The 26,957-nt window shown below is 38.3% G+C and overlaps 1 protein-coding gene across 9 annotated transcripts in view; it reads right to left on the bottom strand.

Moving 5' to 3' along the window:
* Positions 1-26,957, bottom strand: part of KIF13A (kinesin family member 13A) — a 187,102-nt gene that overhangs the window by 45,220 nt on the left and 114,925 nt on the right. For 5 of the 9 annotated variants that reach the window (XM_074335179.1, XM_074335181.1, XM_074335182.1 and 2 more), the window contains exons 10-18: positions 23,823-23,934; positions 23,213-23,425; positions 20,703-20,813; positions 18,815-18,949; positions 15,737-15,867; positions 9,978-10,064; positions 9,711-9,877; positions 7,466-7,585; positions 3,021-3,234 (exon numbers count right to left, since the gene is read on the bottom strand). In XM_074335179.1, the coding sequence (XP_074191280.1) occupies positions 3,021-3,234; positions 7,466-7,585; positions 9,711-9,877; positions 9,978-10,064; positions 15,737-15,867; positions 18,815-18,949; positions 20,703-20,813; positions 23,213-23,425; positions 23,823-23,934 (1,290 nt within the window). The remainder of the gene's footprint in view (positions 1-3,020; positions 3,235-7,465; positions 7,586-9,710; positions 9,878-9,977; positions 10,065-15,736; positions 15,868-18,814; positions 18,950-20,702; positions 20,814-23,212; positions 23,426-23,822; positions 23,935-26,957) is intronic. The other 4 variants (XM_074335183.1, XM_074335185.1, XM_074335186.1 and 1 more) reach the window with 1 other exon arrangement.

Genomic DNA, 26,957 nt, shown 5'->3' with positions numbered 1-26,957 from the left:
ATTCAAAAATCTTTATGCACTCCTATGTTTATTGCAGTACTATACACAATCACCAAGACATGGAAACAACCAAAATGCCCATCGGTAGATGACTGGATTAAGATACTGTGGTACATTTATATAATGGAGTATTACGCAGCCATAAAGAAGAAAGAAATCTTACCATTTGCAACAACATGGATGGACCTAGAGAACATTGTTAAGTGAAATAAGTCACACAAAGACAAATACCATATGATCTCACTTATATGTGGAATCTAAAGAAAAGAATAAGTGAATGAACTAATCAGAAACAGTTTTGGAGACATAGAGGAAAAACTGAGGGTTGCTAGAATGGCAGGGGGTGGGGATAAGGGGTGAGGGGATTAGAAAACAGTCAGTAGCCACAAGATGGCCACGAGGTTTTGAAAATTAATTTGGGGAATGTAATCAATAATATTGTAAAGATTTTGTAGGGTGTCTGATGGACACGTGTCCCATTTGGGAGACCACCTCAGGGATGATGTAGATGCCTGATCACTGCATTGTACACCTGAAGCTGAATAATAATGAATGACAATTATATATATATATACACACACACACACACACACACATATACATGTGTGTATATATATATATATATGTATATGTATGTATGTATATACTTACAAGAAGCGGAGTACAGCATTAGGAATAGAGACAGTAGAAATATAATGGCTCTGTCAGATGTCAGAGGGATAGTGGATGGGGGGAGGGGGGTTCACACAGTGTGAGGGATATAAATGATAAACATCTAAGTATTACTTTGTCTTGTGTACCTGAAACTAATAAAAAAAAAGAAAAAAAAGTATTATGTAAACAAATATGAAAATACTAATGCTACAATTTTATGAAATAAGTGACCAACAAACACCGTGAAGTATTTTTAACACTTTAAAATGTGTATATCAAATTTAAAATAGAAATACTAAGGAGTATCCAACTGTCCTAGTGGTCCAAATGGCTTGTCTTTTACAACATATTTGTTATCAAGGACAAAAAATCACTCAATTATCTTTCTACAAATTTAAAAGGCATGATGTTGAGAATTTTGGAAAAATTATTTTGCTTTTTTAAAGGATAAGACTCACCCTTAATTTCAAATTATTATTCTAGCACATAATCAAAACAGATCTGTATGCAAAATGATGACAAATAAAACTTTTTTAATTAATAAAATTAAGTATTTAGACATTTTAAAGCAATGTAAAAACATTCTAGTTTATGATCTCAGAGTTTCCGTATCCTTAGGACAATCTCATGTACCAGGCATGCTTTTTACTTTGTTTTCATTTTCATGACTGATATTTTTTGTTCCTTTGTCCTCATTCTATCTTATTCAGATTTTTTTCTCATCACTTCTGAAAGCTTTCAGTACATTTAACAAATTGCCTAAAATATATTTACCATTTCTACTATAAAGCATCATACAACAAAATTCTTTTAAAATTGTCATGTGTGTATTACAAAAAGGTTATCTTAAAAATATCTCTCCACATTTTTTAGAATTTCTTAAAATTTGCTTTCCATTATTTCACCAGATAACTTTGCTTTTTTGCTGAAAGTAGATGGGAATCAGCAGATAATGTAATTTAGAGTCTATTTCATAATAAACATTCTAAGAAAGCTGTCAAAAAAAAAATAGAAAGGATATTAGTGGGTACAATTATACAAATTACCTTTAGCTAGCTATTGCTTCAAGCCACCAGTTCGTAGTAAATGTAGAAAAGGCAGCAATACAGAAAAAGCACCATCTGCTAACCTTTGTCTGTTTTGTCCAGGCACAGTAAAATGTAAAGAATAATACAAGCATGATAAATATTCATACTTCAGTATCCAGAGAGATGAGCAGGCAGCTCCTGAGGAAAATGTAATTGACTCTCTTCTCTTCAAATGCATTACTATGGTGAGCCTTTTAACGCAGGGTAGAGTTCCCTTTTCTCCTCTTAGGGCTCATCCCTGCATGTAGCTCAACTAAAGTATCTCATTGCTTGAGAGAGATGCATTGTGGTTGCAAGAGTTAAAGCAGGAGCTGAAGTCAGACTGCCCTGGCTTTGATCCCACTGTACCAACTTACCAGCTAAATGACATTGGACAAAGACATTTAACCGCTCAACCTCAGTTTTCTCATATGTGTGTGAAACGAGGGTGAAGATGATAACATATAATAGCAAATGTGAAGACTGGATGAATATATGTAAAGCACTTAGTACCTGATACATGTTAATGCCCTTCGAATGTCAGATAGTGCTTTTATTACTATTAATTATTATTATAAGACAGGAGTTATTAATGGGTCTAGAGATAGACCTGGGTTCAAATTCTGAGCTTTTCATTTACTAGAAATTTAGTAAATGAATTTCTAGTAAATGAAATTCTAGGTGGGTGATTTAGGCAGTGTTTTTAAACTGACTGCCCTATCTACAAAACAGAGATAATAGTTCCTATGGCACAGAGTGTTGGGAGTATTAAATAAAATTAGCACCATGCGTAGAACACAGCAGTAGTTAGCAATAACTTACTGTCCTTATTATTATTATTATTACCATTTCTTCCACCACCACCTCAGTTCTGATAGAAGTATTCTAAAGTTATAAATTTTAAAAATTCACATTTAGGAGATTTTTAACATTGAAGTTATATTTAAATAGAACCAAAAGTAAGAGAAATAAAAAATAAGGAGAAAGGCCTTTATGCTAAAGAACTACTCAAACTATTTCCATTTCAATACCTAACAGTCTAAGCCTTCTAACTTGATACCATTTTTACTGAAGTGTAAGGGGGGCAGGTGAGTCTTTAACAACTAACAGTAAACATACTTAGGATGGTTAATGTCCTTTAAAAGAAAAGCCAATTGCTGACAATCCAGATACGGGACTAAGATTTCCTCCTGTGCTAGGTTTATCCCCCTTTGCCATGTCTCATGACCCTTCCCCAAAGGGTCCAAAGCACCACAGCACTGGAGCCTTGGGTCTGAGTCACCTGGGTTCCGTTCTTACCTCTCCTCTTCCCATTGAGTCACCTTCTGCTGAGCTGTCTGGCTGCTGTAGGCCAGGCGGTCAGGGCCGCTGCTCTGGGGCTGCCTCTCGGGGGAGAGCTGCTGGCGGAGCTGCTCCAGCTCCCGCTCATACATGAGCCGCTGCTCTTCGAGGGCACTCCGCTTTTCTTCCAGGTATTGTTTCTCCAGGACCTGAACCACATTTTGAACTGGGTCTGGTGAGCCAAGAGACAAAGCAAGGTGTCTTCAGCGGTGGCTAAGACAGGCAGCCTGCCAGTGCTTTTTCAGCAAGAACCAGTTCCTCCCCCAGGATACGGCCTTTCAGCATGCTCTCTCTGAGAGGCCTGAGCAGCCCTGTCAGATGGAATCCTCTGTTTTCTTTTTACTAACATTATAAATAAATCCCTATATGTAAACACTTTTCACATCTACCATGTTACTTTCCTCAATTTGATGAGATCACCCTAATGTTTAGATAGATCATTAATCTACTATTATATAAGCAGAGGGTAGAGGAGAAGGGGATGGGATTCCATCCATTGGGAAGAAAAACATCATGAAATCGAGGGCAATGTCAAAGATAGAGCCACACAAGATTTGAATTTGACGACAGTCAATTTCTATGCACATTTGGCATTGTTCTCGTATATGACAAAGGGTTTATATTTCTGATTTTTAACTACAAATCTCATTTCTCCTGAATTTCTCTACTGTGAGAGCAAATTTAGAGATCATAGCATATATTTGAAAATATTGATTGAATATATGGTCCGACAATTTCTCAGGTGCTAATATCTAAGAAGGTAATTCACCTGTAAAAATAGGCTATTTTTCTGATTTTTTTTTTTGATGTTGCAGATCTAGAGGTCACCAACATACATGTGGTGAATAGGCATGAAGATACTAATAGGTCACTCTCAAAGGAGCCATATTATAACTGGTGGTGGCTGTGATGTAAGTCAGACTTGATCCTAAAGAGCTAACTGGCTGGGGGAAGACATTAGCTTGGTAATGACCAATGAACTCAAAGCCATGGAGAAAGATTAAGGCACTGATCGCATTTACAAAGAAGAAAGTTACTGACATTTCTAAGTGAGTAGACTAGGGAAACAGTATGTTACGAATATCTGGATAGCAAACAAGAAAACCACCATCACATAAATATTTCCTTGAAGCACAGGGGACCTGTAAGAGAGGCAGTCATATTCTCAGACTAGCCTGGGACATAATTTCCTCCTTGTTCATGGACATAGCTGCCTGTCATTCAGTGCTATTTGTGTTGTATTTCTGCATATTGACTGTCAATGTAATTTCCAGGCTAAGAGTAGGAAATTAAGATGACAAGAGGATTTTATATAACATCTGATGGTAGCTATTGATTGACTTTTCCAGAAGACCCTATCAGTTTGTGAAATAAATGTATAAACTGTACTAATTTTCTATATGAGCAATTAAGAGAAAAAGACAGCATGTTAGTTTTAAAAAGTGTTAAATAATACAAAAAGTAGAAAGCAATTTAAAAATACCGTGATATGCACTGTACAGGTGAGTTGTTTTAATAAAAATAACCACAGTAACAATAATTATTTTAGCTACTCACTATACGTCAGGTAAAGGAACTATACCCTTTGCATGCATCATCTCATGAAAGCCTTGCAACAAACCTAAGGGTGGATATCATTCCCATTTTAAAGATGAGGAAATTGGGGTTCAGAAAGGTTAAATAGCTGACCTAAGATCACACATGATCTCAGATCAGAGCTAACTGGCTGAGGCCAACATAAACTTATTAATAAATATGGTATTCTAACCTCTAATGTTTTACTCAGAATTAGCAGTACTCTGTTAAAGAGCCGATGTTTAAAAAGAAATACTGTTCTTTGCTTATATAAAATTCTAAAATTAAACATTTTTTCAAAGCAGAAGATTTTTTCATAGAGTCCTGACATCTAATGGAAAATTAACCACCACCACCACCCCTCACCTCACCCCCACCAACCCCTTCAAAACAAAAAGCCCTACACAAAGGTAGACCATGAACAGGTAAGATCTTTTTCATAAAGTAAAAATCTATGTACTCCAAAGCATTAAAATTTCTGACATAGCCCTAAACTCCTGAGAAAAATATGAATAATATAAATCTTTTTGGCAGTAGTCGGAAGTAATTTTAAATGTAAGGGCTAGAGAAGAAAAGTTCTCTCAGAATTTTTTAAAACTATATTTCTCAAACAGTTTATATTTTTGCTCTATTTAGGCTTTAGGTTTAAAAAGTAAAGGACAGGTCCTCACCTTCCAATTATATTTATATAGAGCTTTATCGTCAAGGGCCTAACTTAGTGTTTATGAATATTTTCTAGAGAGAGAAAAGGGGAAAACACACTATTTTATAAAATTATAGGCTAGAGTTTTTGCTAAAAGACACTAAATAAGATAACTAATCCTTATTTCTACATGTTAGTCAGTGTTGTGTAGAAACACTCATGATCCCAAGTGGCAAAAGTAGAAGGGATTTCACCCCAGGGTTCCAAGCCGTGCAGAGGCAATGTGACCATGACTGTTGGAAACTGCTTTAGCAGTTGCCATGATGAACACCTATTACTCACCAGGCTTTGTCCTTGGCCACAAATCAACCTGTAAATAGGGAAGGGAGAGCAACTCAAAGCATTCCTCCCTAAGCCTGCCCCAGGGCAGCCTACCGTGTTTCCCCGAAAATAAGACGTAGCCGGACAATCAGCTCTAATGCATCTTTTGGAGCAAAAATTAATATAAGACCCAGTCTTATTTTAGTATAAGACCCAGTCTATAATATAATATAATAAATATAATATAATATAATATAATATAATATAATATAATATAATATAATATAATATAATATAATATAATATAATATAATATAAAATTAAATATAAAATTAAATATAAATATAAATATAAATATAAATATAAAATGATATAATACCGAGTCTTATATTAATGTTTTGCTCCAAAAGACGCATTAGAGCTGATTGTCCGGCTAGGACTTATTTTCGGGGAAACAGGGTAGTAAGCCCTATCCAGGGACTTGGATCTGGCCATGCCCTGGTACAGGGTACAGGGGCTGAGGGCTGTTCGTTTTTTTTCAACTTCTGATCCAAACACAAGTCTGGAAACACCTGTCTCTTAGACATATTTGATAACATATTCTTTTCAAATTAATTAACCAGTTTCAAGCCTTTATCACTACACAGCCTATTTTTTAAATAGATCACCCTAATCAGCAAGTCAGTCTGACTCTATGATATGCCTTCGGACAGAAGCCAAAGATTATTTGGCCTGTTCTCAAACAACCAATCAACTACCAAGAGAATTGTCCAGTTTTATTTTTCTCCTATCACTTTTCTCCTTTTCAATGAAATGTTTTAAAACTCAGTGAGCCTGGCGCCGAAGGCCAAGATACCAAAGAGGTCAGCATTTTAGGAAGAGAGAAAAGACCACATTTACTTTGGGCAGAGTATTTCTCTTCTTCATCAGTTTATTCTCTACCTGGTATGTAACTATGAAATGAACTCCAACATATTTATCTGTTGTCAAGAATGGAAAACAGACAGTGGTAGTGGTGGTGTTTGCGGGGCATTTATGTGATAAAGAAAATTAGAATTAATTCACAACAAGAGGCCCAAAGTAATAAATTGGGGGGAAAAAGATCCTTTGGGAGAAAAAAAAACAACAACTTTTAATCCCAGATGGAATAAACAGGCTCTATGACCCTTCCCCAGCCCCTTAATTGCTCTTTACAGCTACCATTGACTCAGTGAAAACAGATGAGTGTCTGATTCCTAATTCTGAATCCTTGGGAAAGAGGCATTATCGTCTACAGATATGAGGTTTGCTTTTGCTCTTAATTCAAATGAATTGGGTTTCAGGTCATTATTCACTTGAGAGACTCAAAAATTATTGAGGTAACACAGGTAAATATATATTTGGACGAACGATGTTCTGACGGCTGTGCAGTTAACTGTAATTAAGTCATTACCATGTTTCCCCGAAAATAAGACCTAACAGGAAAAGAAACCCTAGCATGATTTTTCAGGATGATATCTCCTGAACATAAGCCCTAATGCATCTTTTGGAGCAAAGACCTGGTCTTATTTTCGGGGAAACACAGTAGTAACAGTAGCAATAACACTAAGAACACTTTCGTGCTGGCAGATACATGGGGAAAAAAGAGTAGCTACCAGATTTTAACCACTGGGAAGGCAGTGAAGTTGGGACATGGGGAGGCAGGGGTCTTAATTGAAAAGGGAACATTCCTCAATCATGAATACAGAGTAACTCCGCCAGGCAGAAAATGTCAGCTTCTTCCCAATCACGTTAGATTTTGCCAAAGCATGGAGCACCAGCATCAATCAGCAGCACGGCTACAAATCAGCCAAGCTCCCTCACACTAATGCCAATCAGTTAAAACCTTTATCCCAGCGCTTGTGGAGAAGCTTCGTCTGAAACCACAGGAGAGGGAAGAGAATCTTCAAATAGGACCACCAAGGGGATGACCACCAGGCAGACAGGCTTATTATCGGGAAGCCACCTAACAGCAGAGAGGAATCGCATCAACACTGTCCAGCCACCAGCATTTCAGCACTTGTATCAGAGTGTTTCTGTGTGCCCCACAGAGGGAAGCTCCATTTACTAGTGGAATTGGGTAAGCGGTGGGGTGGGGACAGGAAAGCATTACTTTTAAATAGATAAAATGAACTCTGGAGAGCAAGGCCTGATTTGGAATACAAATGGATAACTCACGTGAATACCAGGAGCCAGGCTACTGATGACTAATTGGTTTGGCTAAGAGGACTGGAGGAATTAACAAATGCTTACTAAATGCTCATTGGTTTCTTGGGTTTACGATGGATACCACAAGAAGCTAGCAATTGGATTAAATTAGAAATCTGTGGTGGGGGATGATGTACGATTAAATTGATACCACTGGGATACTCTGCAGAGCTAGAGGATAGAGATGTCTAGAATTTGGTAACCTCATCGAAAGAAATAAGCCCTCTTCAAATGGGTGTTTCTCCACCTGACATTTGGAGCCCGCACTGTCCTGTCACAGCCCACATCCATCTGGGCTTCCAAAACCCTCACTCACAGGCCTGGTGCTCAGGCACGTTGGTGAATGGCCGTTAATGTGATCCTGATGCCTGAGTGTCACTTTGGAATGTCTTTCAGGATTCTCCCATCGTGATGAGCAAGAAGCAACGTGGTCCACCATGTTGCAGGGCGAAAAACCCCAGGAGCTAATTTAATCCCTAATCTTAAGAATGTTTAAAAAGAGAAATTACCAAACTTCTTTCATGAAGGAATTTTTTTCTCCTTTTTTTGTTGTTGGTGTTCTATATACTTCATATTAATACATTACACTTGTTTCTCAATCTGGCCTTTTCTTCATATTCATTTTTATAATTAGAAAGGGGGGAACTTGAGGCTAAAAATCCGTAAATAAAGGACAAAATCTTTTTTCATGCAAAAGAATCCCCAATTTGATATGCCAGAGATCTGACTGACAATTCACTAGCCATGTTCAAATTCTCCCCGGATAGGCTTATTCAAAGAGCAGAGTGAAAAAGCAAACATTTAAGGGAAGAACTCAATTGTGAAAAACCAAAATGCTCTCCAAGCACCCTGTCAGGGAGAGGCTGCCTGTCAGAGGGCTCTCAGGGTTCCTGGAGTCCCTCCCTGGTTCGAGTTAGGGATCCCAGGTAGCCAAAGAACAGATAAATGGGAACGTGAGGTTGAACAAAGTCCAGAATCCAACTGGTTCAGGTGCTCCTGAATGTAGCCTCAACTGTGTTCTTGTAAAATAGTTCTCGTCCCAGAAATGTGGTTTTGTGCCTGGTAACAAGGGAACTTCCCTGTCCTGCTTCTAGGTCCCAGGTACTAAGTATGGCAATTAGGAGACTGGGAGATAGGAAAAGGAAAGAGCAGATTTATAAAATATCAAGCAAGGAAACTGTGGTGTGTATTTTATTGCATGTACATAAGTGTGTATGAGCACAGAAGAAAGAAGGGGTAAAGGACTTCCTTTCACACATAGAGGGGAAGAACTTTAACACAAACATTGAAAACTTTCTGGAAAGAGGGATCTAGAAATAACTCTTTAAGGAGAATCTCTTCCTCATTCTCCTCAAGCTGGAGTGTAGGTCAAGCAAAGAGCCCATAAAACCTTTTATTTTAGCCATCATTTTTGTAAAAGTTACCTGGGCATATTAAATAAGTCTGTTTGGGGGTATAATTTCCAGTTAAATTTATAGTAAAATGTTGTGACTTTAACCCCTCCATTAGACTCTGTTTGAAATTCCTGGATTCATACTCTCCTGGGGATTTTCATACTCTGAAGGACTCAGAAATGACAGGCCCAGTAATAAGTCTGATAAAGAATTCCATCACAGCCATTCAGTACTCTGGGACCATGGAAATGTTACCACAACTGGCTTGGAAACAAGGGAAGAGATTCCACCCACTTCCTGGTTACCTGAGTGAGAAGACCAAGCCCTAGAATTTTTAATTCACCCCTCACTGATGGCCTTTTTAAGGCATTAGCAATTTTATGTGTCTAAATTTCAGAATGACACTACTTTTATACGTACTTATACCTCCTTGAACTGTGTGAGGTTAAGAACTGCCCAAGATGAATGAATCCAGAGTGAGGGCCTTACCATTACTATTCAGTGTTTTCATGATAACCTCCATCTGTGCAAATTCATAGTTATAGTCTGGTTCCGAGGAAGCTTCACTGGCTGCGTCCAGGTCATGTTCTGGAGGGCCTGTTTCTCTTTCAAAGTCTTTCAACCAATCTCGCCGTTTCCTCTTAGGTAAATTAATTCTGTGGGTTTTTTCACCATTAGAGAAAATCAACTTGTTTTACACTCAGAGAACAGAAAAAAAAATGTATATGAACATATTAGTGAACACAAAGATATTACCTAAAAAAGTGGTTATTTCCCCACAGGATTCTGTCACCGTGCCACAGCTGGGTGGTACTACATACAAGGGTGCCATTTACACAGGACCTGAAGGAACATCAGGGAAAATGTTAGCTGAATGGTAAAGAGCACAAAACCAGTCTCAGTAGCCAAAGAATAACTTGGGGAACTGTCTCTTAACAGACGTATTCTACTAATACCTGAAGAAGCAACAGCAGCAGTATAACCACTATCGAAACACATGATGGAAGCAATGATGATCAAGGGCTGCCAATGTCTTTTAAAGAGAGAGAACCTGACACAATGTGCTCCTGTAGGAGACAGACACCAACACCTATGGAATATTCTTGTAAAAATGTAAGCTGAATCTGATCAAGCTTCTGTACCTAAATAACAATGTAGGATACACAGAGGACAGTGGAAGATGATAAATCATGCCACGGGATGCAACGAGCCAAATGCTGATGACAGAAAACTCGAGGACCAGAGTGTTCAACAAATAAAATGCAAGGAAAAAGAAGTGGGGGGTCAGGGAGGAACAAAGGGAAGGGGAACCCACAGACTAAAAGAGACCTAAGAGACATAACAACCAATGGCAAAGGTTAAATCCTATCTGGATCCTGATCTCAAGAAACAACTGAAAAAGAACACTTATGAGACACAAGCGGGGAAATCTGAACACTGACTGGGTATATGATGATTAATCAAGAATTATCATTAATTATTTTAGGTATGATGGTATTGAAGATATGTTTAAGAATCCTCGTCTTTGAGAAATACAAACTGAGATATTTGTGACACAGTCATAATGTCTGGAATTTGCTGTAAAATAACCCAGAGGGGAGGGAGGAGGAGATGGAGGGAGGGCATGTAAATAAAACAAAATTGTCCATGGACAAGTTGTACATTCCAAAGCTGAATTATGGACATATTGGGGTTCGTTCTACTATTCTTTCCACTTTCATAGGTTTGAAATTTTCCCTAATAATTAGGGAAAACAAAAAGAATACTATGTTTAAATCCCAAATAGCTACCAGATTATAAAAACAAAGCAAACAACTGGGGGTGGGGAGACCATCTTTGTTTTCACACCATACATGATGTACACCATGTCTCTCAGATTGCGCTGGCCTACGTGTCTGGGACGTGTAGCTGTCGAGGGGCTGTGAAGTCAGCTGCCTGAATAACCCACTGCAAAAGCTTTCATAGGGTTTCCTTCTTATTACAAGATCTCATCAACTGATGCTTTGACAAAGTTAAAGCATAGTCACTGTGACACTTTTTAGGGGGAGAGGAAAAGTCCTCTAGAACTTTTTAGCACTGACAATTTTAGACTTCTCATAAATGTTTTCTTCAGTTAAAAAAGTTTTGTTGGTAGAAAGAATTAATTAACTAATTAATTAAAGTTTAAAGGACTGTCAGGAGAAGTTTAATGGAAAAATAATGAATATTATTTTAATAAGTTACTTTTCTCATATAATCGCATCTGGCTCCTAATATTTACAGGTCTCTAAAGCTTAGAGTAATGGAATAAGTAGGACTCATATATGAAAATAATCACTCCTTCATAGTAATATTTCAAATCTGGTGGCTACCTTTGTCTTTATAAAAATACTCTGGAAATAACATCTTAAATGTTTTTAATCTGTCATACATAAACATGATAAAACTTCAGTGCTATGTTTATACTAACATGCCCCCTTTATTCTTGCCAATCAAAATGACTCTCAACTTTGTAACTTAAGCTTCAAAAGTCCGTATCCCATCTGTCTGCAGTTATGAACCTATTTATTCATGTGCAAAATGGGAAAATGAAATCAGAATATATATGTCAGTCTACACATATAGACATATGTATACATATGCGTATATACACATTTACCAAATGGATGTTTTTTGTTTGTTTTTTTGAAAAGTTTTATAAAATACCTATCGCTTCTAACTAAAAAAATATTCATTAGTCACTTTTTTAAGGAAAATATTGCCCATTGTTTACTAAGGTATCTAAAAAGCCCTCCAGAAATGTTATTAATAGCAGATGATCAATCATAGAAATGTGTCTCTCGGCAATCTTTAAAACTTGAATTATGACTTAAAATACTCAGTTCCTGATTCTCACTAGCCATATTTCAATGCTCAGGAGCACCATCTAGCTATTGGCTACCAAAGTGGTCTTAGCCGTTATAGACCCTTTCCATTATCTTAGAAACATCTAATGGGCAGTGTTATTCTAGAATAAAACTAAAAACAGTTCCAGAGCAAATGAGAGAGGAACACCATAAGCTTTGTCTCCCTTAACTTGATAACTCTTGTGATAATTTGTATCTTTAGAGACTTCACACACACACACACACACACACACACACACACACACGCTGAACACACATATAAACATCTCACTTTGCTGTTTATAGTATGTTCTTCTTACAATAATAAAAAAAAGAAAAAGTTATGGAAACTGCCTGGTTTGGTAATGCACCCAAGCCAAGAAACTAGCATAAAAATTTCTAGTTGGACATATGCCTGGTGTGCTTGGAAGAAACAAATATAAAACCTCTTTGCATGAATTTATGTACCCTAACCCAGGCCACAAAACTCCTACAGATAAACTGCTGAAGATGAGTGCAACTAAGAAATCACGAACTGCTTTAGGAAGCAAGGTTATCAGCAGATACAAAAGAGTTGGATTGAGTCCCCACAACTTCAGACAGGAGAATGAAAAAATAAAGACAATAACTAAAAATAAAATTATTAAACACATACAACAGAGTAAAAACAAAACTACCAATAGACCAGGCATAAAAAATGGAGTTCCTGAATTTCTACAAATGAAAAATAGAGACACTGAAATTAAGAACTCAGTAGAATGGCTAAGCAGCAGTCGAGATATGACTAAAGAACAAATTAGTGGACTTGAGTATAGATTTGAAGAAATAATGACAGTCTCTTAACCCCATGCCCTTCTCTTGCTCTGTCCTCAATCCCATTTCCATCTTCACTACCACGATTCTTGACCCACTTTCTCACCTTCCTTCTCTATTCTTAGCATTTTTCCTTCTATACCCATGACTATGTGGGACCTAAATATCCCAAGGTTCCTAGTGTCTTCCTAATTGCTACACCTAATTTAATCTTTTTAGTTCTATTTTGACCTCTTCTTCCTTAAAATTTTCTCTTCCCTTGGCTTCCATGATTACATCCTGCTCAATCTCTATTGACTCCTACTGACTCCCTGGCTCCCTTGTCTAAGGCTCCTTCATGGACTATCCTCAGACCATCCGAAACCTTAGTTTAATCCTTCCACTACACACTCTAGATCTACTTTCACGACAGGCAAAACTGGTAGCGCCCAATGCTCTATCTTTAGTATAGCTTTATAGCACTATATCGAACATCCTACTGGATAGCGCCACATCAATATTTCGAGGAAACCTCAAAGTATCCCAAACAGAACTCATTACCACTCCTTACTGTCAGCATCCAAGACTGTTCCTTCTGTTGTATTCCCTATTTTGGTTCAGCAGCACCACTATTTACCTGATCTCTCAAGACAAAAACATGTAATCACTGCTGACTTCTCCTTTTCCTTCACTGATTGAGTCCCCATCCTGTCCCCAAGCAGATTACTACAACTTGCTGACTTTCAAATAATTCTCAAATACATTTTGTTCTTTACCTTTACTGCACTTGCTGTGGTCCTATAACCATATCATAAAATATATCCTAACTGATCTCCCTTTCTCCATCCTACAAACACCCTACACTTCCACCGTAATCAGACTTGCAAGTTATAAAGATTAGTTTAGAAAAAGCACTTATTGTCCTATATAATAAATGTGACTTCTATACATTTTCTTCCATCAGGCTTTAAGCTCCTATACTTGGGCAGTCCCGGTACAAAGCCTGAAGCAGAGTACACTAAATGAATGAACCGCTACCCTGGGGTTCCAGGAAAGAAGGACATTGGGCAGGATGGGGGGAGGAAAAGAGTATGATAAAAAAACTGGAATTAAAATTGGGTATGAGAAAATTTGCTGATTAAAATGATTTACAGACATAGTGTTAGAAGAGAATATGATCAAATCATCAAGTTGTACACTTTAAATATATATAATTTTATTTGTCAACTATATCTCAATTAAGCTGAAAAAAAGAGTATGAAAAATAATTCAGAGCTTCTAATAGAGGAGGATACAGTATAAGGTAAGAAACTATTTGAATTTGGAATAAGTAAATACTATTTCACCATTAAATATCTTAATAATTATATCACTATACCACAAGACCTACAAAATTTCATGCATCATGTGTGCTATTATTATTAGTCTCAGTTTCTCATCACTTAGAAATTTATATGGCCAATTTTAACAGAATAATTTGAAATAAATGTAATGTTTTTTTCATGAAAATTAGTGCTCTGAATTACAATATTTATGCATTAATGAATATTGTTTTAGAACTTCATTTAAACTTTATACCTCTTTATTAAATAATTTAAGACATAATTTCATAGAAATGAAACAGTAAATATATTATCCATCAATTCTCAAAATTTACATATTATAGCCTCGTTTAGTAATTTTTCAAAACAATGGAGTTATCTGATTAACTGCTTTTTACACAATGCATTACACAGAGTAACAACTAGTTTTATTCAACATTCATATGTGTCAGGCACTGAGACAAGTGATTCACTGTATTTTGCCATGTATAATAGACACTTTTTTGCCCAAATTTGAGGGGAAAATAAGGATGCACATTACACATGGGTAGTATTAATTCCGTATCTATATACGTTTTTATACGTAGCTATACATGTTTATACGTATCTATATATGTTCTTAATTCTTTTATTTATGCTTATGAATTAAAAGCGTAACTCTAGAAATCAATGACAATATCCATATACAAAATAATACCTTGGAATATGATAATCAGTTTTGTTGAACTTATGAAGAACTTGCAACAACGAAGAGTTCTTGGCCTTCTATGATGCATAAATATCATAAATTTGCTACCAGTATATAAAATGTCCTGTACCTTGTATCTGTTCTTGTGTTTTGTAACTATTTGTTATATAAAATTTCTTATACCATAATGTTTAAAAATAAATGCTAAAATTTCTTTATAATACAAAAAACAAGCACCTAAATGTAACAAATAAAATTTTGAAGTAAAAAATTAAAGCAAGATGGTAAGGGGGGTGGGGGGTGGGGGGTGGGGGGTGGGAGACGAGGGTAAGGGGGATCGAATATATGGTGATGGAAGGAGAACTGACTCTGGGTGATGAACACACAATGGGATTTATAGATGATGTAATACAGAATTGTACACCTGAAATCTATGTAATTTTACTAACAATTATCACCCCAATAAATTTAATAAAATAAAATTAAAAAAAAAAAATTAAAGCAAAAATGTTTTTCCCTGAAAGTTTGGGCCAAAAATGTGGTGCGCATATAATACAGGGCAAAATATGGTACACGTTTTGTCTACTATTAGCCCCACTTACCACATTAGGAAATTGAAGTTCAGATAAAAGAAGTATATTCTCCAAAACAACCTAGCCAGTCAAGGCAGCCTATCCCAAATACGGTGCTTGAAATGTTGCTTTCCAACTCTCTATAATTGGAAAGCTATTCCCACAGACCCACTGTAGCCTTAACTTTGGTAAAACTGAAGCAAATAGATAGAAAGGGGCGGTGTTCTTCTAAAAATAAGGCACACAAGATATGTTAGGCAGCCATTTACTTTCTTACCTTGCATTTTCTTTTGGAGTAAGGGTGACATCGCCATCAGATGCAATATCAATCTCACAGTGCTCAGGCTGAATCCCTATACCAAAGAGCTGGATGTCCTGAGAGGTGTCTGCACCCACCCTCGAGTGGTCCTAGGACAGAGTATTAAAGAAAGTTGGGCCGGCCTGGTGGCTCAGGCAGTTAGAGCTCCATGTTCCTATCTCTGAAGGTTGCCAGCTCGATTCCCACATGGGCCGGTGGGCTCTCAACCACAAGGTTGCCAGTTCAACTCCTCGAGTCCTGCAAGGGATGGTGGGCTCCACCCCCTGCAACTAAGCTTGAACACGGCACCTTGAGCTGAGCTGCCTCCTGGATGGCCCAGTTGGTTGGAGCACGGGCTCTCAACCCCAAGGTTGCCAGCTCAATTCAAGTCCCGCAAGGGATGGTGGGCAGCACCCCCTGCAACTAAGACTGAACACGGCACCTTGAGCTGAGCTGCCGCTGAGCTCCCAGATGGCTCAGTTGCTTAGAGCACATCCTCTCAACCACGAGGTTGTCAGTTCGATTCCTCGTCTCCTGCAAGGGATGGTGGGCAGCGCCCCCTGCAACTAACATTGAACACGGCACCTTGAGCTGAGCTGTTGCTGAGCTCCTGGATGGCTCAGTTGGTTGGAATGCGTCCTCTCAACCACAAGGTTGCCGGTTCGACATCCCACAAGGGATGGTGGGCTGTGCCCCCTACAACTAGAAAACAGCAACTGGACCTGGAGCTGACCTGCGCCCTCCACAACTAAGACTGAAAGGACAACAACTTGAAGCTGAACGGCACCCTCCACAACTAAGATTGCAAGGACAACAACTTGACTTGGAAAAAAGTCCTGGAAGTACACACTGTTCCCCAATAAAGTCCTGTTCCCCTTCCCCAATAAAATCTTTAAAAAAAAAAAAAAAAGAAAGAAAAGAAAACACCCACACTTAAAGTATCTCAACAAAAATTTATCATGATCAAGTTCAATAACCCAAAAGCAAATACATGATAATATTAAATGTATCAGACAGGAGATCTAAGATATCTGGAACATAAGTCAAAAGCTTACCCTAACACACTAAATTTTTAAAAAATGTTTAAACACAATTGTGGAAAATACCCTGATCAACAGTGATTAGATACTGCTTTCAAATATAAGGAAATTGGACTTGACAGAATACCTTGAGTTCCAATTTTAATTTGACAGCTCACTACTGATGTGACCCCAGACAAACCATTTCACTCTCTGAGCTTCGGTTTCTTTTTTCTTTTCTTTTCTTTTGCAAAACCAGGACAATATTATCAATTTAATTTACTTAACAAGATTCTTTTAAGGAACACCTGAGTTAACAGCGAAAGTGCCTTGAAAACAGCAATAGAAATTTAAGAACCATTAAAAGTAGTTTCATCAAAAGTCATAATCTAAAATATGTAACTTTTAAAATGTTAAAGAGTTGAGCACCTAATACTAATATTACACAGAGTAGTAAGGCCTGCCGGTTGTACAATGTACAGACTGGCGTGATTCTAAGGACCTCAAACCTCACACATGTGGACTGTGACCCCTTTGTTTTTTCTTTTATTCTAAAAATCATTTAATCACTATGATAACAATACTTTTCTATTCAGCAGAGAAACTGTAAGGCCTGCTGTTCCAAAACTAAGATTTCAGAAACAATTCCTTACCCCTTAATCATTTCCTGAACAGACCTCTTAAGGTACGAGCAGGCCTTACAGTTTCTTGTTAGTAGACTCGCAACAAGTCGGGGGCTATTTGTGCCATATTATCTCTGCAAAAAGTAGAATAGAAAGGATGACAGAAGACTGAGCTCTTTGCCTCCATTCTAGCTTATTCTCCACTGCGTTTTGTATATTCACCAGCAGATGTGAACAAGGTGCCTATCTAACCTTTCACAAGGGGGTAATTTCTCTGCTTTTAGAGATTTAGTGTGTGGACAGTGTACACAAGCTGCCTTCAAGTCCCTAGGTCCCTAATCCTTGACAGTTATTTAAATACATGCATACATATATTTATATACCACCATAACTCAGAAATGGTTTGTATGATTAAAAATGCCCTCATGGTGAGCTGAGTGCCCTGTGTCAGTTGGGATACCCTAATTCAAACAGATGTCTTATTTCTCCCTTAACAAAATAAGCCAGCATTTCTAATAATAGGGTCTGTGAACCTCTGGGGTCTCACAGAACCATTCAAGAGGCTCATGAGGTCAAAACTACTGGAATACAAATACTACGATATTATTTGTTTTGTGCTCTTATTTTATCGCAAGCATACAGTGTTTCCCAGAGGCTACATGATGTGTGATGTCATGACTATGAAGATTAGTGGACTGAATGTTTGCACGTTTGTATTTTTAAATGTTCCCAGCTTTAGTATCGAATATAGTAAATACAGACACTATAACTCAGATATACAAAAGTTCTTGGGAGTCCTTGATACATTTCTAAAGAGTGCAAATGGGTCCTGAAGCTAAACAGTTTGGGAACTGCTGCAACAAGCCATCCATCGTGGTCAGTGGCATACCCTGACGCCAAAGTGCCAAATCCAAAAGGCCACATCCCATCGCCACACTTGACAGTGATTATGGGACCAAAAGTTATTTCCTGAGTATGTAGGTCTAGAAAAGATAGATATAAAAGAACCCTCGCTGTCGAATCTACCACAAGCGTTTGTTCTAGCCTTATGCTGATCTTGAAATCTCCTTAGAATTACCCAGGAGCACAACTGTGACTCTCCAGAGCGTCTCAGGATCTTTGTGATGAAACCCAGATATCCCCAGAATCCTTGTCGCCACAGCCAGGGATCACCTTGACACTCTCAGTGACCCACCTGTGCCCCTCTGATGCCCCAACTGTAAAGCCCCAGGACAACACAAAACAGCTGTTTTTCATTCTCAGTGGTGGCCTGACTGTACCATGAATCCTCTTACTTTTAACAAGGGCTAAGCTGGATACAAAAGGCAAAATCATGGGGCCAGGCATCCAGATCCAATTGGGAGTGGGACATGACTGACTCAGGATGCCAGCTATGTATTTATATACCCTCTTACCTTTAAATAATAAACCAGAAGTTCATTGAGAGCAGGGTCTGCATTCAGGTTGACTAAGTAGCATTTGTCATCCCCCACCTTGATACCAGACGTCTCCAGGGAAATCCCCATGCTTTCAAGTTGTCGCTGTCTCTCCTGTGCACAAAGCAGACAAAAGCTGGGAACTCTATTTGTTGCTCTATTCACCACATGTATCCATGGAAAGTGTAAGTCACTGTTTCTGGGGACAATGCCAATGAAATTACTCATTCCACTCAGCTCAACCAAGTTTACTTACAGCCTAAAATGTGTGACATCTTGCAACAGTGTTCTGGGGACATCAAGGCGGAACCAGCCACCACCTTGCACTTAAGGGGCTTACTTTCCAGCAGAGGAGAAAGACCATGTAACTGGGATCAAAAGAGAGCCCTGTGCCGCTGGAGAGGAACACGCTCCGGGCTTCACAGGAGGGAGGTCAGGATAGGTTAGGAGAGCAGGAAGGCTTCAGGAAGAAAATACACTGTAGGTGGTTCTTGAAGCAGAAGAAGAATTTCAACAGGAAGAAATGAGGGAGTAGCAAGATAAGGGTAGGGTGTGCTGGGGTAGAGCACAGGAAAGCAGAGTACAGACTCTGGGCATCCTGGAGGAGTTCCGGGGCCAAGAACCCCTAGCAAATGTGGGAAAGTAGTGAGAGATGGAGCTGGAAAAGCAGATTGGGTCCCTACTGCAGAGGGTCTTGAATTCATTCATTCATTCATTCATTCACTCATTTATTCATTCAAGACATATTTATGTAACAGGTACTGATCTAGGACCGAGCAAACTACAGCAAATAAAATAATGCCCCCTCTTTCATGAAAACATATATTCTAGTGGAAAGAGATGGACCATAAAAAAACAGATGAGTAAATACATAGAATTTCCAATGGGGTTAAGTGCTATGGCAAAACATTAAGCAACCAAGAGGAATAGGAAGTTGCTGTGTGTGTGTGTGCATGCGCGCATGTGTGCGAGAGAGAGAGAGAGAGAGAGAGAGAGAGAGAGAGAGAGAGAGAGAGAGAGAGGAGAGAGAGATAAAAACATAAGCAAACAAAAAACATAAGCAAACAGCTGGACTAGATCCCAGTTACTGCTTTCGAGCTACTTGATTGGGATGGTCTAGTATTTCCAAGTGGTCACTGAGCTTAAAATGTTTATGAAATGCATAGTGTAGAGATTCATAAGACACACACACACGCAGAATTAGTCCTTGTTTTATAGTTTATCTCAAGTAAAATTCATATGGCATTGTCTAACAAGCCCAGAGAATCAAATGCTTTGGAAAAACTATGATGTACAGTATGTTACAAATGCTCTGTCAGTCAGGTAGCCATGTGCTACCTGTGATCTAAAATCACAAAACAGATTTTTATTTAAATGTAAAAAGCAGGAAATATTAAAGATATTTGCTGTATCATGTCTGTCCAAATTCAGTACTCTCCAACACTTCTAGCAAATACGCAGAGGGTACCAAAAAAATGTTTACATATTTTAAGAAAGGAAAACTGTATTAAAATTGTAATACTCAGTATACACAAATAACAAAAGATGAACACAAGTCACATTTGACTTCTGCAATTACAAGAGGTGCTCAAAGCAGTTACCATCAGCGTCCAGACACTTCTGATTACGGCAAACTACTGCTTGAGCAACGCTGACCACTTGTATACATTTTTTTGGCACCCCCGGTGTATGAACCAAATTGTAGTTGATAAAAGACACAAAGCACCTAAAACTGATCTTTACAGGCTCTAGTTCAGCAGAAAAAGGTTATCAAAGGACTTTCTGAGGATGACAAGTGACTGACAATACAGAAAAGATAGCAAATGAAAGAGAATCACAATATTTTAGGTTTAAATTACCCAGCTACCTGTGCAATTTCTTCTGTTTTCCTTAGCTTCTCTTCCCAAGTCACTGTTAGTTCTTTTATCAGCTTTTCAGACTCTTCAAGCTTCTCTTTCAATTCAGGGGCCTTCATAGCCTTTAAAATGAAACCAGAGCTATCTGATTTTCTAATTTTTTCCACTATTATAAGCAAGACAATCATTTATTGTCCTTCTTAAGCAGTTATCAACAGTCTGTTGGAAGCAATTAAGTCATACACTGTCAGGGTGGGTTTTGGACCTTTATTAATCAAGTGAAATGTAAGAGGCAGATGGCTGCTACTATTTGAAGGAGAAAAAGAAATACTAGTGCCCTGAATTAAACTGATACAAATCATGACAGAGTAATTTTATCCATCATACTTAAATTTCACATTTAAAGACTTAAAAGAGGCTAAAATTCATCTTCAAAATAGAAAGTAAGAAAAAAGGTTACTTAAGTAGATTTCTTTTTCAATGTGACAGAGATCAATGCACATCACCAATAAAGACATTCCAGTTATATTAACCTACCAGGGAAGGTGACAATTCTTCTCATTCATTTTAAAATTTCAATCAGGGACCTTTAAACTACTTTACATATTGATGGTAATATAAGCTTAGCATATTTATTATTCACTTGGATGCAGGACATCTGGTTAAAAGAGCAAAAATTTCCCTCTTGTTTGTTCAGTGAGAACAACTGAGGGGTCTAAAGACAGACATATGTAGCTTGAAAACATGGGAAGGCCTTTACTTGGCAACAGTATGTTTTGACACCCTACAACAACATGAGCCTCTAGAGAGCACTTATAACCTTATGAACAAGAAAGATAGTAGAGCTGGGACAAGAAGCTGAAGTGACAATGATCTGGAAGCCGGCCAGGGATGCCGAGCCTCACAGTATTAATATACCCTTAGAGTGACATTCATTGCTAGATACAGGGGTACACGTGAACATTCTGGATGAACCCTCTGTGGCTCCTCTCTCCTTCAGCCAGGCAATGTTCTGGCCAACTGGCATCAAGTATATGGTCACAGTGGAAATGCAGATTCAGAGACAAGAGGAAAGAAGTAAATCATTCACCTTTAAACAAATTCACCTTTAAACAAAATGTTATCAGCATTTTGATTTTTCAGGTATTTTGCTATTGTTCTTTGCATCAATTAAAAAATTTATGTTCGATGTACTGAATGACAATTATAATGCTGCTAATCACAAAAAGAGCAACATTTATTGAGCACTTAGGATGTGCAATGCACTGTTGTAAGTGCCTTCCAGTATCAGTGTTGTACTAGGGGTTAGGGATGAAAAAAGTTAATAAAACACAGTTTCTTGAACTACAGGAGCTCACACCCTGGAAGAAGAGAAAGACATGTAAACAAAAATTATAATGCAACTGCCAGGATCACCAATTAATGGAGCATTCAGATCCCTGACTTCACTCCCTTTTGCTTGTTTTATCTCCCATTGATGACTTTTGTGATTAGATAAGCCAATAAAAAGGATTTAAACAGTGCCTAGTATGAAAGTGCTCAATCAATAATGGCTGTTACTATTTTTTTTTCCCACACTAAAATCTCTCCCAACTGAAGTGGGGTCAGAAGAGGGTAGTGTGAAGGAATGTGAACTCAAAAGCCTTAGGTACACACCCAAGTCCTGGCATGCAGAAGGAAGCCTCTGACTTCACCTAAGATACTTGGCCTACATCTCAGTCATTACCTATTTCAAATGAGACAGCACCTTACCCAGTAACTTACATAAAGCAACAGCCATTAGGAAGAGGGTGTGATTACTAAAGTATGGGCAAAGCCAAGAAAAGGTGGCAGTGATGCAAACATACTGATTTTGTTTCCTCCCAGGAGCTGATACAAATGAGAAAAAAAATAAAATATTTCTGAATTATTCCTAACATTTAATTATCCTTGATCATGCTATCTTCCACGACTTAGAGAGAGGATGACACACAACTAACTTCTCTGTAAACTGCAAGGCCCTTTGGAAATATAGTCTACAGTGTTAATAAAAACAGCACACTTGGTTCTTAGGATTTCACACTGGAAGAGTTCTGTGTCCTCAACGGTCAACTGATTTACTACAGCAAACAATTAGGCAGTAGCAGCAACTCTCTCCCAATTGTCTGCTTCCTTGACTGTAAGTTCCTAGGACAAAAGTCTTACATTACTCATGCTGTCTTCACAATGCTTAGCATGCAGTAGACACCAATTGACACCACAATGTTGAACCACATGGAGATGACCTAGAACTTCAAGCAAGCATGTCTTTACCACTCAGATATCACATGCCAGAGTACTTCAACTACAGGGAGCACCAGGCTGGTTTCCGATTTTTTATTTTTTAAATCATAGTTGATTATAATGCCATATTTCTGGTATACAACATAGTGATTAGACATTTATATACCTTACGCAACTATCACCGCAATAAGTCTAGTACCTGCCTGTCACCATACATGGTTATTACAATATTATTGACATTTCCTGTGCTGCACATTACCTCAGCCTGGGAGAGCTGCTCTCTCAGTTTCTCGACTTCCTCACGCAGCTCCCGGATGACTTTTGCATTGGGATCCTCATTTACAATGGCATGATTAACAATTCTTTTGGCTCGATCTGCATATCGTAATGTGGAGAGTGTTTCTTCATAGTTGTCTGCTGCTGGGCTAATGGTGGCTATCATAGAGGTCTGACTGTTGCCACCCAAATTGTCCTGAAAAATATTTCAAATAGCATCTTGGAAACAAGGCCCATTCCACGCACAACATGTATGATGAAAGCAGTAAACATGCATGTATGACATTATTCTCTGTGAAGAAAATGCTATGTGGAAATGGGCTTGTATTTCATAAATAATTTTATGGCAAGATGAAATGGGGCCTCTATAGTCACAACAATGAATAATGCCCACCCAACAGCACTATAATGAAATAAAAGGCAATAGAAACCAATAGAAACGAGTTTTCATTCTGTGTTCCTAGGAATTAGGATAACAGTACAGTATTGTCGTTGCTCACTGTATATTTAGTTAGCTTTGTACACACCTTTCAGCTGTCACCTCTGACACAGCCAATTTTTAGTTGGAAAAGAATACTGGAACACTGAATTACCTTAAGAAGCCAAGTGAGCACTGAATCTCGATAAGGCACAAATTTGTTTTTACCCTTGCCAGCTGCCTGGTCAGCCAGCGATGATATAACCAACCCCAAGGTTGTGAGTGATCTGCCAAGAGAAAAATTTTAAAATTAGTTTTATGGCATGTTTATTTTGTTTTCATAAAACAATAATCCTTCTAGGTAATAAGTATAAAATATGCAGAACAATAAAGCCCTAAAACTGATACAATCAAGTCTACATTAATTTGCCAAGAAGCTGGGGGAAAAAACAAAAAGTAACTCCATTGATTTAAAAGAATGAATTCAGAACACCTTTAAGAATCTATTCTGCTCAGTCACAGAACCTGTGACATACATTTCAGAACCTGGAAATGTACATTTAAAAGAACACACTGGAGAATTTTAATTTACTCCAAATATTATGTTACGAATTTGGACCATTTACTCTTTAGATCTAGTCTGGACCATTCTGGCCTCAATTTTGTTTCCCAGAATCACCACATAACTTGCAGAGTCCCCTTCTACTACACAGTATAAGATATATACTGCTCATCTGCTTAAAGCTGGCAGGTCTATTTCACGTAGATTTATTATAGTTTACAAAAGAACTACCCAAGCAGAGGACAGCATATGGCTAACTCTTTCAACCCCCGCTACTCAAAGCAGCATTGGCATCGCCTGAGAGCTAGTTAGAAACATAGAAGCTTGGAAGTCTCCCCAGGTCTACTTAATCAGAACCAGTTAAAGGTATCTCCAGGTGATTCATGCTTCTTAAACTTTAAGAAGCCTTGGCTGAAGGATACCCAAAGTGACAAACACATTTAGTTGTCGAGGCCTATGATTCTCAAAGGTGGTGTGGGACCTTATTAGAAATGCACATTCTCAGGCCTCACCCCAGAACTGCTAAATCAGAAACTTACAGTGGGACCCAGCAACCTGCACTTTCACAAGCCCTCCAGGTGATTCAGATGCAGCCTAGAGTTTGAGAACCACTGGTCTAGGCTACTAAGTTCTCCCTGGTGGTTAATACATGTTCTTTGCACCTGGAGAAAAGAGCGCCACAGAGACAACAGATTTGTGGCACTGAGCGATGAAGGACATCCTCTTGTGTCACAGTTAAGTTCCAATTGCTCTTCTAAGAGAAAAACAACTGGATCCCAACTTTAGGAGTCAGAAAAGTGTAGCCTCAGGAAATCTCCCAGGATTACAAAGAAAGCTACATGATATCACAAAGAGAAAATGCTCTCAAAATAGTTTTAAAAATCACGTTACTACTCATTTATAAAAAGAAGGAAGGGCACAAATCACCAAGTGGCCGGAGGTTAGCAAGTAAAAGACTTGACAGCTTAATTTCAAATATTAACAAGAGATTTGAAACTAAGTTGAAAGGAGAGAAAGTGTGTTTCCCACAAAATATAATTCCCCATACGTGACTCACTGAAAAGTCACTGAAATACAAAGCAAATTCAAAAGGCAAAAAGTGAATGAGAATTTTGGTAACTAACAGCCACTACCACAAAGTGACATAAATACATACATCATAACTGACGAATTTAAAAGTTAAACAAGTCCAACCAAAGACAAATGAAAACATATGTCCACGCAAAAATGAGTACATGAATTTTCATAGCAGCATATGCACAATAACCAAAATGTGGAAACAACCCAAATATCTATCAAAAGATGAAGGGGTAAATAAAATGTGTTACGTCCATACAATGGAAAATTATTTGGCCATAAAAGAGGAATGAAGCTCTGATACATGCTACAATATAGATAAACCTTGAAAAATTATGCTACGTGAAAGAAACCAAATACAAAAGGCCACTGTCCTGGGTTGAATAGTGCGCCTCTCCCCCAAATTCATGCCCACTAGAACCTCAGACTGTGACCTTATTTGGAGGCAAGGTCCTTGAAGATGAAATTAGTTAAGACCACACTGGATTTGGGAGGGTTCTAACCCAGTAACTGGAGTCTGAATAAGAAGGTCATGTGAAGACGGACGCTGAGATTAGAGTGATGCATCCACAAGCCAAAGAATGCCTGCAACCACTAGAAGGTAGGGCGGAAGCAGGGAATACATTTTTCCCCTGAGCTCCCACAGGGAACAAACACTGTTGCTCCCTTGGTTTTGGACTTCTGGCCTCCAGAACTGCAAGAAAACAAATTTTGCAACCCAGTTTGTGGTAATCTGTTATCAAAACACTAGGGAAAAAATATAGCCACGTATTATTTGATTCCAGTTATAAGAAATATCCAGAACAGGCAAATCTATAGAGACGGATGTAGTAGTTACCTACGGCTAGGGGTGAGGCCAATGGGGAATGATTTGGATTAATTAAAAAAAGAAATTCAGCAAGTATTCCTCCCAAAGGTAACAACTTTAAGAAAGGAAACTGCATGTGATATGTAACCAATAAAGGAAAGCAGGAGTTCAACATAAGGCAAAAACACATTTATGCTTTAATATAGAATATAGGGCATTTTTCACATTTTGCAACTATCAAAATAGCATTTTCAGTTGGAAACAATTCTTTGAACTATTCCAGTTTTTTTTTTTTTTTTTTTTTTTTTGCTTTTCTGCATGTTCCTCCAACCTACATAGATTCCAGCCTACCAGATTCTTGCTCTCACCGTGTTTCCCCGAAAATGAGACCTATACCGATAAAATAAGCCCCAGTTAAGATCGTCAGTCAGATGGACGCATTTAGCATGTTATGATGTGTGGTCACACAGCAGCCTAGCCGTTTGTCCCCTCCAATCTTTCCTTAGGGAAAGAAGACTCCGCGGGACTGTCCCTCTTTGGGGTTGAGTTCATTTATCCTAAGTCTCCCTATTTGGTCCCTGTAAGCAGGGTCTGCAGTCAAAGATGAGTAATTTCCTCAAGGGAGGAACGACTGAAGTCAGATGGGACCCCACTGGGACCCCCATGAGTTAACACAATAAAAGTCAGGAGGGAGCCATACCCCTCCTCCTCACCATTATGGGAAGCTGCTGATGCATGCCCCAGATGTTGTCCTGCACCCTGCTGTGCAAAGGACCTATTACAGCGATAAGATATCGCTCTTCCTGCTTAGCTCATGGGATGGTTTTACCTTGTGAGACTTGCTCCCCCAGGGGGTTGCACAC

The sequence above is a fragment of the Rhinolophus sinicus genome, linkage group LG06 (assembly GCF_036562045.2).
Source record: "Rhinolophus sinicus isolate RSC01 linkage group LG06, ASM3656204v1, whole genome shotgun sequence".
Taxonomy (NCBI): domain Eukaryota; kingdom Metazoa; phylum Chordata; class Mammalia; order Chiroptera; family Rhinolophidae; genus Rhinolophus; species Rhinolophus sinicus.
The sequence above is the reverse complement of the archived record's forward strand: the minus strand, read 5'-3'. Positions and strand labels throughout refer to the sequence as shown.